This window comes from Corvus hawaiiensis, chromosome 6 (genome assembly GCF_020740725.1).
Source record: "Corvus hawaiiensis isolate bCorHaw1 chromosome 6, bCorHaw1.pri.cur, whole genome shotgun sequence".
NCBI classification, from domain to species: Eukaryota; Metazoa; Chordata; class Aves; order Passeriformes; family Corvidae; genus Corvus; species Corvus hawaiiensis.
Window position 1 is genome coordinate 37,725,616 of NC_063218.1, and position 20,212 is coordinate 37,745,827.

The 20,212-nt window shown below is 40.8% G+C and overlaps 1 protein-coding gene across 2 annotated transcripts in view; it reads left to right on the plus strand.

The window, feature by feature from the left end:
* Positions 1–2,761: 2,761 nt before the first annotated feature.
* The window catches only part of LOC125327220 (cytosolic phospholipase A2 epsilon-like), a 35,520-nt gene continuing 18,069 nt past the window's right edge, over positions 2,762–20,212 (plus strand). The window contains exons 1-4 of one of the 2 annotated variants that reach the window (XM_048306517.1): positions 2,762–2,931; positions 4,725–4,797; positions 14,142–14,273; positions 17,639–17,775. In XM_048306517.1, the coding sequence (XP_048162474.1) occupies positions 2,905–2,931; positions 4,725–4,797; positions 14,142–14,273; positions 17,639–17,775 (369 nt within the window). In that variant the 5' untranslated portion in view covers positions 2,762–2,904. The remainder of the gene's footprint in view (positions 2,932–4,724; positions 4,798–14,141; positions 14,274–17,638; positions 17,776–20,212) is intronic. The other variant, XM_048306518.1, reaches the window with a different exon arrangement.

Genomic DNA, 20,212 nt, shown 5'->3' on the forward strand with positions numbered 1-20,212 from the left:
TCACAGCGTATCCCATGCTCAAACACACTTAAGGCCAAAAAAGGTCCAGCAGAGAGAGATGTGGAGCTTATATGCATTCTTCCTTAGAGGTGAGTAACTGGAGAGAGAGAGAGGTATTCTTTTCTATATCTGGAGCTGGTTAAGAGGTTGGTTTTTGCTGGTTTTAGGTAGTAGCCCCACAGAAGCATTGCGAAAGAAAGGCAGATGCTGGCATCTGGGAGTTTGTGAAGGGTCAGCCAAGATGAGACTTACAGAGTCCCTCAGAGCCTGGCCTAAAACAAATAAGGAAGAGCTATAGGAGAGTACCTTCTTTCCACAAATTTTTCAACAAGGTACACAGACAATTTCTGCCTTATATTCTAAAATCCCGTTCACTGTTTTATCTGAGCAGCCACTCGTGAGCTCAAACTGAGGTACCTGAACTGCCGAAATGGGTATCGTGACTGACTCCTTAATGCCTGCCAGGGAGGGTATCATTATATTTGTCAAAGTCCTCCTCTGATTGCAAAGTTCTGGGCATTCCATCAGCTTTGCAAAGTCTGCAGGCTCCCTGAGGAAATCTGGTCCAGTTTCGCTTCCCAGTTGTTGCTCCCTCTTGGGGATATTTTAGTCAGGATTAGATGCTCTGTTTGACTTTGCCTGTGAACTTTTTAATAGTAATGGTGAACATCTGCTCCTTCCTAGTTTTACCAGCCTCAGACTGGTTGGAAAACACATATTCCTGAGACAATGGAAACAGTTTTCTGAAGATGTCTTGTACGGCTTGCTTCACCTTTTGTATGTTGCGTCTCAGATCTTGTGATGCACCCTAAAATCTCAGATGATCCCAAGCAAGCCAGAAATAGTAGTTTCTCAGCCACTGGCATGGTGTTTCATATGTTCAAACTAGATGTTTTGTCCCAAGTGCCTTTTCTGGCACTACTACTAGATTCTCTTCAAGCAGAGGCACTTGAGAGCCAATGTTTGGGATAGGGTCTCTCCAGCTCCATGCCCTGCACCACTTATTGTGGAGAAAATTCCTACAGAGAGAGCCCTTGGGTAGGAGAGGTGACAGAGGCCTAGAGACTGGCCTTCCATTTTCCTTCCTTGTACTAAGCTAAGGCAGTGAATACATTTTTTGTATACTTTCGTTATTAACATTTCTGCTGTTACTATGTGTTTTTCCATTGTTTTTTGCTTTCAGTAAATTGTTATCTCAACCCATAAATCTCTCCTTTTGTCCCTCCCTTACTGGATGGGAGGGGGGAGGGGGAGTAGTTTATTTGGAGTTTAATTTCTGGCTGGTGTTACACCACCACAGGGTGGCCCAGTCATTCCCTACCTCCGCTGAACACTGCCGGGTTAGGTCTGCATGGCCAGGTTTTGGTAGCAGAGGTCTACAAGGGTGGCCTGTGTGAGAAGCTGCCAGAAGCTTCCCCCAACTCCAACAGCATCAATGCCAGCTGCCTCCAAGAACGACCCACCTCTGGCCAAGGCTGAGCCCATCAGAGACAGTCGTAGTGCCTCTGGGATAATGTATTTAAAAATAGGAAAGAAACCTCTGCAACACCAATTGCAGCGGGAGAGAGGAGAACATGTGAGAAACAGGCCTGCAGATATGAAGGTCAGTGAAGGAGGAGGAGGAGGAGGAAGTGCTCCCGACTTTGGAGCTGAGATTCCCCTGATGCCTGTGCTAAACAATTGTTAAATAACTATTTAACTGGCTGTTAAATGACTATAGTGAGGCAGGCTGTCCCCCTCAGCCCATGTTGGCCCATGGTGGAGCAGATATTCACCTGCAATCCCTGGAGAACCCCATGTGGAGCAAGTGGATGCCTGAAGGAGGCTGTGATGCTGTGGGAAGCCTGTGTTGAAGCGGGTCCTGGCAGGGCCTGTGGAGAGAGGAGGCCACACCGGAGCAGGTTTGCTGGCAGGGACCCATGTGGGAAGGGTGTGTTTCTGAAGGACTGCACCCTAATGGAAAGGACCCACACCGAAGCAGTTTGTGAAGAACTGCAGCCTGTAGGAAGGACTCAGGTGGGAGAAGTTCATGGAGGACTTTCTGAGTAACCTTCTTAATCTGATCCAGAGTTGTGGTATTAAACTCAGCAGTTTCTGTTGTTAGCACCATCTCACTGTTCAAAAGATGAAGATTTAGCTGTAACTGAAAGGTTATTGCTGCATGATTTTCTGCCAGAAATTTGAAGACTTTGCTGTCATTTTTATATCATAATTGGATGGCACTGCATTATGCTTAAAATATCAAGATGTTAACATTTAGAGATGAATCAATATGTGCCTTAATTAGCAGAACTTGTGGGGTTTTTTGTCTTGTTTTCCTTAGAAGTTTTGTGGAAGGCTTCTGAAAGCAGGAAAATGTATATCCCTCTGACAAATACACAAATTAAATTTTAGAAACATCTGTCAGTAACCAACTCCAGCCCCCTCTGTCTCCAAGAAAAGGAGAATAAATACAATTTTGTTTAAGAAAAGGCCTTTTAAAGTTATTTCATTCACAATACTTTTGTTTTCTGATTGGAGTGCTGTGTGCCTACATGTAGCTACTATTATCTTCTCTGGTTTGTTCCTTGCTAAGGCTGCTAGAACACAGATATCCATGCATAAGTGCTATGTGTTATCACTCCCTTATCTTGAATTGCTGATGACTCTTGGCACCTTGGTTTGTACAGCCTTTCCCAAATATACACCTCTGGTATTTAGCTAGCAAACCAACTCTGCAAACTCCCTCCCCTCCTCTCTTCATACTTTCGCTTTCATGCAATGAGGAAGGTGGGGCTGGGATCAAACACTTGCTCCTCAGCAGGTGCCTCCTTAAATTTTGCAGAGGTAGTTTGTGAATCACAGCTGTTGCCTCTAACAGTGAAGTGACAATTCATCTCTGAATTGTATGCAGCTGGGAGCAGGATGGGCTCATACTGGAGTGCTGGTCAGGTAGGGGTGTGAAAGCTCAAGGAGCTAGAGATGGCTTGGGGTGGATTTGTGGCTGAGAATCTGGTTGGGAGAAGAGGGTTTGTGAGCTTTTATTTCTGATTTCATTTATGTATTTACTTATTTATGTAAGGATGACTTTACTGGTATTAATTGCCTTGGGGCACTAATGGTAGTGAAGGCACTCTTGGTAGTGAAGTGCAGCCATAGGGGGTGATTCAGAGAGAGGCTGGGAAACATTCTGAAGTGCCTAATAGGAGCTTTCTGTGAATTCGGGCTGAATCTGTGGTTTGAATCAAGCATTAGGTAAGCTGTGCTCTTACACAGTGCAGCATATGCCAGCTATGACTATAAACACATGTGGTGCCCAGGTAGATGTGCTAGCAGACACCTGCTAGTGATGTACACAGGAAAGTCACTGCCTAAAAACAGTGATTAACAGTGATTGTCCTAGTTCTATATTTGTGCATGACTGAGATTTATTTTGTGCATCAATCTGTCTGGGAAGCTGGCTTTTTTCATGTGTGTTTTTGTTTGTTTGTTTGTTGTTTTTTTGTTCTGTGGAACATAAGTGGGAGGGAAAGCCCTGAAACTGTCTCCTGGGTTCCAGGGAATGTAAATACTCTGTCTTCTTCTCAGTTCTGAAATTAATCTTCAGTTTGCTATGAGCAAGCTATTTGATTATTTTGTGCCCTGCTTCCCTGGTTATAAAATGGAGATTATAGAGCTTCTCTCCGTAACATGGATGTCTGTTAACAAAAATGTGCATTGATGCTTGCAGATCTCAAATGGGACATCCCAATGGCTTAAGAAATAACACACGGGAATGTCTAACCAATCTGGTCAAAGAAACACTAAGGATCTACAAGTTCATGCTTCTGAACAGAACCTGGCAATGGTTTTTGTGTGGAAAGTATGCATACAAAACAAGGAAAGAGACTGTCCGCTCTTCCCTTTGCCCTTAACCACTGAAACAGCATCAAGAGTAAAAGCAGAGGTTTCTTAGAGATTGGGGGGGTGAGGGGAGGGACAGGAGACTTTTTCCACCCAGAACCTAAGCCCAGACAGAAGACATAAAAACACATCCTTCTGTTTTGGAGTTAGACATAAAAAACAGACCAAGGTCAGCTTATCATAATTCCAGAATGATAGGAGAGTTGGTAACTTCTCACCTCAATACATTCCTAACTGGAAAAAGGAGTGATGTAACTTCCTTAAGGAATTTGATGGAGTCATTTTGCTAGCAGAGAATGGGAGAGGAAGTAGGTAATGCTTCCAGTGAAGCAATAGCTAAAGTTTTAGGTAGTAAAATCTGCAAGAATTAATAATAGTTTTGAGTAAGGTCTGTTATTTGTCTTTCCTTCTGCACTTGATATTTCAGCTAATGATCCTTTTGCAAATACCCAGCATCTGGTTTGGGTGAGGAAATTTTGTTAACACCTCTTCCAAAGCTGTTTTCTTGCATCTGCTTTCTTTCATGTTCTGCTGCATTGTGCTGATGGTGCCTCACTCACCAATCAGTGCCACAAAAAAATTATTTCTTCTGTCAATGACATATATACACAGCAGAATATTCCCTCAAGTTATTTTCATTTTTTTAAATCTACGTAGACATGATTTTAACTTCCAAAGCAGTACAAGCAGTTCATCTTCCAATTTTGCTGCGCGGCTTTGAAAATTGCAACAGGAATTTGTGCATGTTTTATAAAGTATAAAACATGCACATAAAGTATGTTTTACGAAGCATAAACAATTTTACATTAATGCAGGTAATAAACTTTGTAATTTTTCTGCAGAGTGACGAATGCCCTTGCTGTTCATTCTTTGTGAAAATCATAAGAATGAAAAATCTGAGGAAGGCAGATCTGTGTGAGTATTGCAATCTTTCTTTGCACACCCTAGTAGTTCAATTCTGAATGCAGAGAACATGTGCTTGCTACCAGCACTGTAACTGGTATCTGTGTATGAAGTGACACCTTGGTTTCAAATATTGATGCAAATTTGAATTTGGACTATGCTTAGAATACAGTTTAACATAAACAATACCTTTTGGTTTATACCATGTTCCTATTGTTAGTGGAAACATCAAAGGTCTACTGTGGTGTACTGTAAAGTACCTTAACTGCTTACAAGGTTCAGAGCCAGCTTTGATGAACAAATTCAGGTGTTAATTCTCAGTTTCTGTTTTTGAATTTCTTTTTGCTTTAAAGAAAAGATAGAAGGAGCATTATATATCTTATTGTCAAACAACTTCTTTTTCTGTAACACAACTACATTTCACTGAAATGTATTCAAAGTAGACTTTTCAGGATAAACAAGTACCATTGAAACGTTTCTGAGGACTTGGTGGAACGGGTGAAAGTGGAAATGAAGAGAAAAAAATCTCAGCAGTTACTCAGGTAGGAGAAAGAAAGCTCAATATCTCAAATATCTGACTCAGAAAGAAAGAACAAGTCAGGAACAAAATGGAAAGGAAGTGAATATGAAACTGTATATCAAATAAGACCAAGTGAACACAGGAAGTATATTTGCCTCTATGGAGATTACTACTAAATTCTTGCTTTTCTGCCATTGTGTCAAGCATGGGATATTGCCTTTATTTGAAAACAGCGAATCTTCAGAGAAAAGCGAAAGGATGTTTCAATTCCCTCTCTGTCATTTCTATCTCAGCTGAACTGTTTTCTGGCATAAATGTTACCAGCCCAAGGGAATTTCTAAGTTGCCCTGACAGGCAATAGCATCAAGACAACCACTTACAGAGCTGATAACCAAACGTGTGCCTCTGGCCTTAAAATTAGAAATGTTTCTCTCTTTCTCAGCATTTTATAATGGTTGGAAATTAAGATCTTTACATTCTTAAGGACAATAGAACTTCCAGAAATCCATAGCTACTTAGCTGTTTATCTTTTATTAGTCTTTATCCTGTATCTTCATTTTGAGCAGATGATTGATTACCTGACTTCAGGTTTGAAGCTGTAACATGAGATTTGCTTCCAATGCCAGGTGTGGAGGAAGGTCTTTGCTAGCAAGAGCCAGAAGAAGCAGTGCTAGGTGACAAGGGTGTGAGAGGAGCTGCTTCTTCCATTCCCCATTCCGATTGCCTTTCTTTATTGTGTGGTACGGAGCACCACATTTTATTTTCCCTCTGAGAATCAGGACCAAGTTACCAGTGTCACAGCAGAGAGTCAGTGAGTTTTTATCTCCCCTGTACCCATACGCTCTCTCAGAGCAAATAATTTTGCTGGTGGAACCATGCCACATGGTGTGATACACAGCACAAGAAATGGGACTGTGTTAAAAAGCATTACATTGAATGAAAAAAACAGTGTGAGAGTGTAGTACAGTTTTTATGTAGCTCACATTTATTTGTTTTGATTACTATTTCCATATGATTTAAAGTTGTTAAGAGAGACAGAGACGAGGACAGAGAGTTGAAAGTTGGCACAGAAATAATTCCAGCTGTAAAGAGCAATTGGTGCTCTGTTGGAGTCAAATCTATTTTTGGAAGACTGCCTGTCAAGCATGAGTACACTTTGCTTTCCTTCAGCTGTGGCATTGCACACATAATGAGCCCTCTTTGTGCAGAGGGACCATGACCTGCAGTGTCCATGTCTCCCGACATCTTGCACGTCATATAACATAGGACTTATTTTTTTATTATAGGTTAGCTGTGGCAGTCACCTGTAATCATCATCTCTTGACCTTTCCCTTTGTATCAGACAAAAGGTTGTGTCTCTACATGGTGTAAGTGTAATAACAAGAATTAGGCTACTAATATATGTTTAAGTCTGTTAGGAATAAGGCTTACTCATGAACCAGAAGGAATTGGTCATTCATTATGTAGGTTATCAGGTAACTATAATCTGAGTAGTACATATCATGAAGACATAGCTGTTGCAATTTCTAGGCATCTTTGAGTTTGGCTAAATTTTCCTTGTGAAAATTTAAAAGAATAGTGATACCAGACCAGATCAAAATCTCATTTGGATTGAGACTATGTCCCCAGAACTGACATATAATAAATACTTTGCGGTACAACAAATAGTGAACCATGCTTTTCCCTGCCCCATTCTCCCAAGAGCTCTGTGGTTCTTGACATCTGTAGCTTAGAGATCTGGCTTCTGAGTCAGCAGTAGTGTTTGCATATAATTGTTATATCCCAAATTATTGGCTTCTGGAGGCCATTAGGGGATCTTATTTTGATACTTGTCATCTCACTTTGCTCTGGACAGGAACCCAGATACTCTTTTTCAGTGTCACAAGGAAACACCATTCCGAGTTTCAGGATGTTATTCTTTGGGGAGGTCTGTGTGATTATATTGCTGCCTAAATAGTTACAGGCATTTCTTTTTGTTCTTTGCCTTGCATGGGCAGCAGAAAAGCCTGCATGAGAAAACTTGGTCCTTTTCTGGCTGGTATGAAAAGGCCTTTTTTGCATATTAGATATATCAGCTCTTGCAGCAAGACAACCTCCCCCTTGTATTTATTTCAAGAATTGCAGAATGCTAATCATTATGTGATTGCCTCTATCTCTGGCTTTAAAACTGAGTGACAGCTTTGTGGCTGTCACAAATCTTAAAAAATGCAGCATTTCTGCAAAATCTGCCTGGAGGATGCGATTTCTTTGCAACTGTCCAACAGGGTTTGCTTGGGGCACCAGCAAAATGGGGAGACAGTGATAGCATCACGAGCAAAAGTCACAAGCTGAGGTTCCTGGGCTCTCCATGTTTTTGTTTTCCAAAGGCTTGTCCACCAGACAAGATCACTGGAAGAGGGCATCGTTTTTATCTTCATGTCACACAATTATTTCATAGAAGCCAACTTTATGCAGGGCTCTGCATTTCCACCATTTAACCATGGCACAGTTACTTTCTGGAGAGACTTCTCTGCTGCCGAAGTACCACTGCATTTCACCCCATGTGCTGTTTATAACAAGAGCTAGATGGGTGTTGTGTAGATTCCCTAGAGCAGATCTTGTTTACAGCGTGGCTGCCCAGACCTGCTTTGTTGTGCACAGTCCCATTGGAGCACACCTGGCACTCACTGATCCCAGAGGCTGCCACTGCAGTCACAGCAGGCCATGGGCTGGCACAGCTGGCAAATCTGGTTTTACATGCCGCTTTTCCCAGTGGCTGGGTTCACTGATCTTCCAGGAGATAAAATATCTTCTACACTGCAAATTGACATCTATGGAAGAGAAACCTGTTTGCTTCATGGGCTACAATTAAAATATAAACTTTTGTACACATGTGTATTTAACACAAATACTCCATTCAGGAAACAAAAAATGTCTTTAAAATTAGTGACTTGTCCTACATGGTATTTAGAAAAGTCCAAGGCTACAAAAAGGTTTTTTGTTTCTTTAGTATTGAAAACTAATCTCAATTAGCATTCTCATTAGATAAAGCTTTAGGCTTCTCTTTAGCTATGGTACTAAATCTGGGCCTGGTTAAATCTGATCATGTTGCTGTGTAATTTCATAGCAAGCTCACAATGCTGCACTGCCTATTGATTTTAAAATTTCGAAGGCAGTAGTACCAATGTTTTTCCTTATAGCACCTAAATCCTGCGTAGCACCATCAAAATAACAAAACCCCTTTCAATGCCATGTTCTCCAAAGGAAACTGTTGTGTGTGGAAAGTACTGATTGAAGACATGATCACAGCATGCTGTGTATACTTCCTTTTACTTTACCTCTGACTGTAGCACTGGTGTGAGGGGGTAGCAACAGTCTGTGCAAAGAGGGCAGTCAGGCACCATGGGCAGTGCCAACAGGCAGCTGCCTGGGCTGGCCAGTGCTAATGGAACATTCGCTTTGGGGTGAAATTGTTTCCCATGGTCATTGATGTTTGCAATGGTTAAGAGTAATCTTGGGACGTGGTCCTTTCAAAAAGAGCGCTGGTGTCTTTTCAGGGCACATCATTTAGGTTCCTGATGTCACTACCTGCTCAGACAGGCTGCTTCTGCATTAATAGAGAGAAATCCTAAAAGAGACCAAGACAAATGCTTGGCAAGAAGAATCTGCACAAGGACGGAGAAGTCATTATGTGGATAAATGCCTGCACAAGGACTGAGAAGTCATTATGTGGATAAATGCCAAGGTGCAACAATCCTGTAAACAGGGATTTCCTAACTGGTTAAGAAACTGAAACAGGTATAAAAGCAGCCAGTAATCACAAGAAGATCCTCCCTGTGATGTCATATCCCGGAGTAGGGCTTTTCTTACTGTAATTGTAAGCAGATTAGATCAGTTTCAAGAAGTAATTGCATAACTACTGAGGTACCTGTTGAAATGGAGGCCTGGTCTTGACTGATGTTTATAATAAAGTCATAACCACAGTTAATAATAGGAGTAACAAATGAATGGATAATCTCAGTGAATATTATGTGAATCAGTTTCATAGCTGCATTTCTTAACAACCTCTGTTTCTTTCTATTCAATCTTCTTTTTGGTTTCATCCACTCATGCTAACGAAGTCTGCTCATGCTCTTCCTCAGTTTATTGTGACTAAACACATACATAAACCTAGTTTCCCTCAGGTTACCTGTTTTGTATTCTCTAGTCTACAAGATTAATTACATTTTTTTCCCTTTCTCAAGTCTTTGATAGCCATGATGGAGTGTAGTGTATATTGTATTGTATACAATTTTACTGTGTTGTATTCATGGTAAATAGTGTGGAGACAAAAAGCTTCCTCTGTGCCTTGATAGCAGCATAAGCTTCCACTAAAAAGGACAATGCTGTTTATAATCAAGGAGATCCTTACTTGCTCTGCACATTCCCTTACAGCCGTGGAAATAATTGCATCTCTTCTGCTAGATATCAGTGGGTTGTATGTAGGTGTACATGCATCATCTTGCAGCCATGCTGGCTTCTGCGTGCTTCTGTGTGCAAGAACTGAAAGTTGTTCTGGTGGTCAAAGGTATTGTGTGTGATGCTCCTCCCTGGCTTCCTTTAGATTCTTGCTGTAGTCTTAAAGAAGAAGAGTTTCTCAAAACCATAGCTCCTCATTTCCAAAGCCAGGGCTTCAGCAAGGACACTAGGAGCCTCACATAGGCATTAGGAGGTTGAACTGGTTGCTGACTGAGATACTGGTGAAAGTAAAGAACCGTAGGTAAATGGTAGGCTCATCTCTGCCTCAAAAGCAAAGGTGAGAGCAGCTACTGTGCTCTAATACCGTACCAGTGCAGGTGGCATTGCAGCTCTTGTCCTTCACTGAACAGGTATGAACTTAAAGACTGCTGTGATGGTGCTACGTGTTCCTAGTTGACTTCATTATCCTCTTGTTTAGTGGGGGCTTCTAGTTAACAACTGGTTGAAACAGCTTTCAAAATATTTATAATATTTTAAAATGTCAAAACCTGTTTTAAAACAGGTTTGAAAAGGGTGGAGGCAATGGAAATGAACAAGGGAAAAGCTTGGGTGGAGAAGAGAGGCTGGAATGAGTAGGTGGTGATGCCAGCAATGTAGAACCACATGGTGCTTTGAGAGGACACAGATCCACGTGGTGATTCAAGATCCTTCATTCCTCCTCTGCCATTTGGCTTGCAGAGTTAAAAGGCAGTGGCAGACTCTGCTGAGGAAATACCTTTCTAGTTTGGACTCAGAAAACAGATACTTATGAAGAAGCATGTTCTTTGATTCCTGAATAGGATTTCTATGTTTGCACATTTCCTTGGGCTGAACTGTGTAATGACTTCTCACCATTTAAACAAGTGAGCTGAGCATTTCCTTTTCTCATGCTTATACTCTGCCACATCTTCTTTAAAGTTATTGTACATTGGAATATTTGATCATCCTTGATAAGGACCATATTTTACTCTATATCCTGCTTACTGTTGCACAATTTTGTGTTGAGTTTAAGACAGAAGTATACTTTGCTGGACACTAAACCTGAACCACAAATTAAATATCAATAGATCTGTGTTGACAGTACTATTAGTTGCCATTTGGACATTCAAAGAATTCATAAATAACATGAAGATTGGTAACAAAAGTTTACTCATTACAGGAATTGCTTCAGGATTTTTTGAGGTATTTGTTTGATGGTTTAGGAATGGTACTTCCCAATTTAATGCTCCCACTAATACTCTCCCAACAACTTGCTTCTCCCCTGGGCAGGCTGGAGAGGAGAATTGAAGGCACAAAAGGTAAAGATTACGGGTTGAGATAAGAACAATTTACTGGAAACAGCAGAGAGATAAGAAAGGGAGCAGTAAGAGCAATAATATTAATGAAGAGACTCCCTTTGCCCCTCTCCCAGCAATAACCTCTGGGTCCTGACCATGCTGCTCTTGGCTACTGCAAAAATTAACCCTGTTCTGGCTGGAATCAGGACAGGGGGCGAAGGTACAACTTCTCATGATTGGTATTTTATTGTGAAAAATACATTTAAATACCTTTAGATACATTGAATCCCAATAGATTTTCTTACACACCTCAGTGCCTGTTCTGGTTTCATCAAAACAGCAGTATCTGCTTTTCATCCAGTTATGCATTATGCAGTGTGACTGGTATCTGTCATTAGTGATTCATTCTCTCTCTGCCCTCTGAGCAGAAACCTGTTTTATTTTATGCATCTGTCTCTCTTAGCATCCTTACCAATGGATGTAGACGAATGCTGCTGAGGTGATTGGTATGATAAAAGCACAATGCAATATGGCCTTCTGTATACTTTGGTCACTGTGGAGGTTTTGAAGACCTGGAGTAGTGCCAGGGAAAGCCTTGCCCACAGGCAAGGTTCTCAGAGCTTGAGGACCTTTATCAGTGATGGTCTCTGGAGCTTTGGGCAACCTTTTTTGTAAACCAAGGACACTGATTATGTTGTAGATAAGGACCAAGAACCCAGATGGGATTTGCTATTATGTGGGAAGTCAATGCAAAGTAGAGAGGCTACATTTGGCATGGCTGTGATAGCTTGCACTGCTGAGAAGATACAGGAGAGTGTCCACATGAGACTGTGGCTCCTCTCTTGGGCACTTTCTCTGACTGTACTCTCAGCAGGAGACAATAAAGTCGTGCTGCAGTAGTAGCCAGTGAAAGTTGAAAGTAAGGTTCACTCAAAAGTTTTGGTGCTTTTGTTTGCATCATATTCTGCTAAAAAATTGACCATACTTCTGAATATCTTCCTGAAAAAGGCATTCATCTTTTCTTACTTGTTCAGGACCAATCTTGACTATGTTTTTTTAGGAGTTCCCTTTCAGTTCAAGAATGAAAATTAGACAAAAGAAGTCGAGGTATGAATGTTTCTTGTTACTCAAATATATCTATTCTTAATGCTTTCATTCATTCTTACTCACTGTAGACTGTAGGCTTCTAGACCAGTTGTGAGTCCTGAAGGACTCCAGCCAGAATATAAAATCATTTAATTTCACTGTAAAAATAGGATTAGTTGTGATTAAAAAAAACCCAACCAAACAACAAAACAACAGTTTGGAGGCTGTGTGTTTTTCTGTGGCTTACTTTGATGTGAAAGAAACTGATGGTGACATCTTCGTAGAAAAGATGTGTGAAATGTGGAGACTTGGCTGTCAAAAGCAAAGTGCACATTGACAATTGCAACTAAATCATAGCATTTATGTCAGGATGACCCACTGCTGCAATGGAAGCTTTTAATCCAGGCTGAATGGATTATTTTCTTATCAAGTAAACCAAAATAACCAAATTTTAATTTTCTCCCCTGTGTTATGCCCGGTAGGTCCAAAATTTAATTCACAAAATGGTGACTGACATTTACGGACTCTAGGCAGAATTCTCAGGCACACAAGGACCTATTTACATGGTGGTGTAAACACTCCTGCTTCCTGTGAGTTGTTTCAGTCTGTTATGGCATTTTTCTCACCAAACTAATCTATCAGCATCAGTGTCTTTACCTTCATATTTATTACTGCAAACCATCCTGAGAGAAATGAGGTGGCATATTGCATCCTATTTTTGTTACTTAGTTATAATCATGTGCCTTATTATTTTCATGCTGTTTCCTTAGGTATAGCTCCTCCATCTTCACCATAGAAAAAAAGAACATCTCAAAGTATCTATTTTTATTTATGTGCACAGTAAGCTCCTACAGACCATCAAAGCTAGCTTCTTCCTGTAAATGAGATTTTGGGATATTTTAAACCTCCCTCATCATATTTGTAAATATTTTCTGGTTCTCAGAGAGATCAAACACAGCGAAAGGAGAATACCTCGTGCTAGTCAGCCAACCTTGTCCTCACCATTATATTGAGCTACAGCTTTTTGGTAACTTCTATTCAGCACCAAATTTTACTTGAAAGAAAAAATATCTAGAAGAAATGTCCCTGCAATAAAGGTTATTCATTCAGTAGCAAAGTTTTTGTTTCAAAACTCTGAGTCTCAATAGATAAGTTCAAATCAGAATTCCTTCTGCAGTGCACTGTCAGTGCTGCAGCTTAGTGTCAGTTCCTGCATAAGATTACATCTCCCATGATGTTTTTCAGAAAAACCCTGGAAGACAGTAAAAGTACCATAAGTGCCTGTTTTTATTAAGCATGTCAGAGGCATTTCTGAGTCAAAATAATGATACTTAAGGAAAAAAAGCTTTTAGCTACACCAAAAACCAGTTTTGTTTCTATTCCCTTACATTCCCTCACAACATTCTTGTGAACAGTTTCTGAAAAAAAGAAAATTTATGAGTGTTGATTTGGTGGTTCAGCTCTTTCTGGTATTGATTTTGTTAGCATCCCTGTTTTCTTTGAAATCCAAGGCATTTGTGTGTACTGCTTGCAGCCTGTTTCCAAGTCTGTTTCTACTCTGTTTTCTTTTGATAATGGTTTCTTTAGATGCTGTAACTACCCTCTGTGACTGCATCAACAGTGTTGATGTCTGACCAAGACTTATATTTTGGCTAGTTTATTTTTAGCAGGAAATGGAAGAACCTTCTTAAAAATCTTACCTAGTGATAGAGCTGAGATTGCACCACATATGACCCCTAGATGGTCTAAGGTGGAACAAAGAAAATCTGACTGTTTGATAATACCTCTTTTCCAAAAATATACAACTTTTTGGGTCCTATGGGCTGATTATCTGAGGGTGGGAACAGTGAAATAGTGGTAAGGCTTTAAAAAAGTCTAAAAAGAGTATGCCTATGGAAATGCATGATTTGTAGTTCAGCTGTGCATGGGATTCTCTGCATTACATTGTGTTGCTTTTTGTGTTGTTTCATTTTGATGATTGTATCATATGGATTTAGGCCTTGTTCCTCAGACACTATACCTGTTTGGAATGAAAAGGTGGCAACTCTTCCAAGGAACTTCCAGTTTTATTTCATATGTGTCAAAGAAGGAAGTTTGGAGCTGTTTTGGAGACAGCACCCAGCTATCTGGTAATTGATCTCTTGGCCTAGTGTACCATATAAGTATATCCTATCACTTCTTTCCCTGAGACTCAACCCTGGCAGGGAAATGGCTTAGTTGTTTTCCATGCACTATAATTGATGTGACATGATTATCCTGTTTTCTGCCTTGCAGCATAAACATGGCAGCAATTCCATATGACAACCTTGTGGGTTCACCTGGGCTGGTCCTCATCTCCTGAAGCAGGATGAAGTTTAGCTTGTCTGTCACTGTTTCATGCATGTCTGGCTACTAATACAGTCCGAAATGAGTTACCTATAAAATTTACCTTTTCTAGTTGCCTAGAAAATGTATAAAATCTCTTTTGTTAGAGGAAATCCTCTAAGAGCTGGAGCAGTCTTCTAATTTTTCCCTCTGGCCACACAGAACCACAGATCATTATCCTCTTTGTATCAATCATTTGGACATCACAGAATTGACTATTTGACAATGTTTTTTGGTGTTGTTTAATTAGCAAACTCAGGTCTTTCAGCTCTTTTTCGTATGCCAGGCTGCCTAAGTCAATCCTCTTCAGTTTGGGTATGTTTCATAGCTGGTAACAGTTAAAGCATTTTATGATGGAGGCAGGAAAAGAGTGGAAGAGAATGCAACATGGGAGACACTGAGTGAGCATCCGTCTGTTCCTCTCCAGGGCTAAAAGTGTATGCAAAAGGATGTCAGTGCTAAATCTCACCACCTGCACTTATGTTTAACATTGTGTATTTGGGATCTGGTCCAAAATCTAATTAAATTTGAGTTGTATAGGTAAGTTGTCAGATGCATCCTGCAATATTATAGTTCTGGGGTATAATTTGTTATTCTTTGTGCAGTGTCCTGCCTTTAATTGTTTGTTTTCAGAGTCGGATATCTTTGTCTCTGTCTCCATTCTTGTCTTAGGCTATGTTGAGACTGAGACCTCACTGGTTGCTAACCTAGTTGGTGTTAAATGTGGATCATCAGATTGTGGGACTCTGTTTTTGCTCTTATTAAGGGTGATCAGCCTTGCTAAAGACTAGATTAGCCTCTCAGGTCGGGTGTAGATTGTGTTCAGAGAGGATGAAGAACTGAACCTACCACAACTCTATCTAGACACGAGTGTAAGTCACAAGTTTAGCACTTCTTTGATACTCTGAAAATAATGAATGCCTTTCTTCGAAATCAGGAGTCATAGCTTGTATGTGTAAGAAAGAGATATCCCAGACCATAAATGAACAAATTCTCTAAAACACACATACATCATTAGTGAATAACTGCAGATACAGTTGCTGAAGAAACAGCCTGCTTCTCTGGCACCATCTGAGGAAATACCTATGCAAAGTTAGTATTATCTTTTTCAAATGTTAAAAATCAATGAAAGAATTTTTTAAAAATAGTGTGTGGGAGACAGATAAACAAAATGTTTTGTTACCAATAATTTGTTATCAATAGATATATTGGATATATTCTGCATTTTAAAATTGCAAATGCAGATGTCTCTAATTCTTGTATGTAATATTAGGATATTTTTAAACTTATTGCAATGTTGAAGTAATTTCTTACCTACTTTGGGCAGTAAGGGGGAAACTATCAAGTGTATGCTGAAAAAATGGAAGATGTTCCATGTTCAGACAGTATCAGAAGACTTGAAAGATAAATCATACATACCCTGATTGCACAAATTGCTTTAAGCAACACCTATTTATTGCAACATGGTTTACCCCACAAGTTTAAAGAAAATGTGGAATGAGAACCAAGAGACTGGTAGAGAAAGAATTATATAGTTACTGATCAGACACTCTCTTCCTGGGTCACATCCCAGCAGATTACAAAAGAGGAAAGGATAGTTATCACTGTTTTATGCATGGGGAAATGCAGATGGAGAAGCAAGATAAATTTAAATTAAACCAATTGCCCAGAGTGACTTAGCAGTCTGGAGCAGAGGTGGGACTGGAGCCAACATGTCATGAGACCTTTTCCAGCATGTTACCTGATTGGTCATACTGCTTCTCAGCATTTATCCCACAGTGCCAAACTGCCTGTTATTATACCCAAGTCTGAGCTATACTGTGAATACACAACAAGTTCTTGAAGCTGGAAACACTGAAGACAGCTCTAGTTGTCCAGCAGACAGAAGAAATGTCCATTCCCTAGAAAGGACAGCAGATTTGCTCAACATGGGAGGGCTGGAAAGGGTGGATGACAGTGTAGAGAGACAGTCCCACCATTCTTCACTATATTATCAGGGCCTCAGTTTGTTACCACAGGTTCACAAGGCATCAATTCTTTTATGCTCTAAGGAGCAAATGCCTTGCATTGCTCCCTGCTAAAAATCAGTGATCTTCTTAGCAATATCAGAGAGATTCCTAACCACCACCAAATACTCTACATACATCAGACTGACACACAGAAGGAAAGTTAGTTGCGCAGGTATACAAGTACCCAACCTGCCTCTCACCTGAAAACTCTGGCAACCCACAAGAGACAATTCATCAACACCCTGTGGCAGTGCCCAGCACACAGAACAACCTGGTCTAGTGGGAGGTGCCCCTGCCCACAGCAGGGGGGTTGGAACTAAGTGGACTTTAAGATCCCTTCCAACCCAGGCCATTCTATGATTCTGTGATAGCTGTGCCCACCAAGCCAGGTGTGGGTGTGGTTTCTGGGAGACAGAGCAAACCCAAAGTAACTGCTGTGTATTAAGATTTAATGCCATACTTACAGCTAACTGTGTGACCTTCTGTTACATTACCACCTTTATCAGAAATTAGAATTTTCTTTCAGGGGTCAGAATTTAAATCACAGACAAAAGTGCACCCCTATTTTTGCATATTGTTTTTCATGGTAAAGGGATGTGATCATATGTTGGGTGAGACAGTCAGCTTGTTACATGGACTGGATTACAGACATGAGGGGGCAGCAGACCAGATGGGGAAGATCCTCTGTACCTATACCCTTTTGAACTCTTCTGTTCCCCTCTCAAAAGCAAAGAACGAAGTCAGCCTCTTGTGTAAGTGCTCAAAGTAAGTGTTTTACCCTTGGAAAAGGTTCTCTTAAAATGTGTAGGCATTTTTCTTCTCTGTCACAGAAATCTCTTGATTTGCAACCAACAGGGGACATACCACTAACAGGTTTGTTAAGTAAAACTAGTTCTGTGTACTCTTTTCTTACCAGTTGTTTGACTCTCCATTAATGACCCGAGATCCCACCTGCAGGAGGTAACAAATAGTAGTGAATGGTATTGAATAAGGAGCTGTCAGAAAAGTTATAGAAACAACACCTCCTTTTTGCAATGTGCTGTATATATTCAGTGCTATAAGGCTATGCTTTAAGATACTTGTAGTAATTTGTTAGTTACAATACATCTTTTTAAGTACAGTTAGCCAAACTGATTGCTATGTAAGCCTGTCCTTGCCCACTGCTTCCCCGGAGACTGTCCGGACCAAAACCATTAAGAACTGCAAAGATCCAGTGTGGAATGAAACATTTTGCTTCAGGATCCAGAGCCAAGTAAAGGTAAGATGCAGAGTGTGCTTGTTTTTCTTTTGGGCAGAGATGTCATTGTGTGATCAATATTTAGGGTAAATAGAAATAAATATGTGTGAAGGAGTACAGGGATACGGTTTAAGGGATTTGGAGTAGAATGTAGCAGCAAAATTAAATTTAATTTTCTGATACATAAAAAATAACCAAGATATTTCATAACTATTCATATAGTGTTCTATTGCTTTTTGCTTTTTCTTCTTTTCTTTTCTTTTCCTTTTTTCATCACTGCTTTTCAAGAAAAAATGTGAAAATTTCAGGGTAAACTGAATAGTGTAAATATACGTATGAGCTAGGTAGTGAAAGCATCACAGGGCTTTACTCTTTTACTATTCCTTTATAATGACCAGAAATACAAAAAAGTCACAAAGCAACAGTTGAAGTTTGAAAAGAGAACTTGATGAACTTTTATCATGATGATAAATGTTAAAGCTTAAGAAGATTTGCAAGTCCCGTTATCTTCTCCCTCCAAAAGACAGCATCAACATCAGGGTTTAGGAGCCTACAAAGATAACTGGTAGGCCAAGTGAACCAAGCTTACTTCACACCAGGGGCAATCAGTCTCTGCTTTACAGCTTGCACCATTCATTTCCTAGTGCTGGTGCCAGATCAGGACTCTCTCAAGTGACAAATCAGTAGGCCAGTCCCCTGGCTCTCTCAAGCATTGATAAATTCCTCCAAAAGAGCATTCAGAGTAGCTCAATGTGCTGCAATACCACAGGGTCTCCAGTGAACAATCCCTCTTGCCTTTGACTGCAGAAGTTTTCCATGGTAGGTGTTCTCAGGCTTTCTTCCACTGTTAGGTGGTACTGGCCTTGCTTGGTATAGCTTTCAGCTTTCACATGTCTGCCCATCTGTGGCCTACAGCCAGTGCTTTCCCTGCAAACCTAAAAGAATTCTGACTTCTTTCAAAATGACAGTGAGGTGCAATTTCATGAAGCCCTGAAGGTTTATCAGAGAGGTGAAAGGCAAGGGACAAACATCTCAGCATGGGAACAAACACTCACTGATCTGCAACTCTTGCACACGAGCACCTGCTCCTCCTGAAAGGATTTTTAAAACTGCAATACCACATAGAACAGCTAAAAAAATATCTTGGCCGCAAAAGCTGCTTGAACTAGTCCTTCAGGGAGTAGTGTTTGGGAAGACCTTATGCTTACTTTCAGTAAATTTGCAGCAGGAGACAAGACATATGGCATTAGCTGCAGTAATTTTCAGTGTGTGGCAACAGCAGCATGGTGGTGGTGGCTGTCGCTTGAGTGTGGGCTGCAAAAGTGTATCCTGGGGATCTGGGACAACTAAAGCTCAGCAGTTAAGTTAAGGCTCTTGCAGGTTTCTCTGTACACACTGCAATTCCTCTGCTCATTAGCCTCTGAGCAGAACCAGAGTCTGTTGGTCTGGTTATTTTCTCCTTTCCTGTCTTGTGTTTTGTTGAGGTATTCATCTTCCCAAATCCTGGTAGCCAGAGCTCAGTAAAACCACATCATACACTCCCATTGGGGAAGAAAAGACCAGTTTGGGCATGTTTGTGCTGGTTCTCACCAGGAAAAACAGTGTTTACTGACAGGCATTTGTTTTGATGAATGTCTCACACACAGTTGGCTAGAAAGAGCTTCCCAGGCTTGCACTGTGGGCACAACTCCCACAGCTGCAGGAGGGTGACCCTTCCCAGAGCTGGTGGCACACAGCCCTGCTAAGGACTGGCTCTGCTCCTTACCTGGCTCCCAGTGATGCTGCTCTCATATCCTCTGTCAGGAGAGATAGATACCATGAACTGCCCAGACACCCCTGGCTGCTTCCCACACAGCATCCCAGTGGCACAGCCAGAGATCTCCCTTGGCCAGCCAGCACCCTGTGCATACCTCTCCTGGCTGGCTGGGAGTAACTGGGACTTTGAATCAGTTGGTCACTCCGAAAATAAGTCAGTCATTTTAGCCAGATAAGGACATTCTCTTGCAGTATCACAGCAAGGTAAACTGATCTGCTCTTCAGTGCAAGCCTGCCTTCTACTAACTGCAGACCATTGCTTTTAAGCATATCACCTCCATCACCGTCCATAATCCTTTACAAGCTATTTATGGCTAGCCTGTAAACCAAGTTGCTGTGGCTGTTTGTCTCTGCCTCTTGACAATATGTTTCTATTAGCAAGTGTCGCGGACAGGGCTGACCACAGAGCAGTGCATTTACATAGGTGGCCTTATAGATCAGCAGCATTTCTGTCTTCGGACAGTAAATTGCAAACTCAAGGTCATTTGCCATCTAGAGTGTCTTCCTTTCAGTGTATTTGTCTAGTCAATAACTCATCATATTTAGGTATGGACCTTTCTGAGACACATTATGAACTTCTAAGACAGCAAAGTTCATGCACTCACTCTGTTTTATCTGTGTGTTTGTGTGGAGACCATGAGCC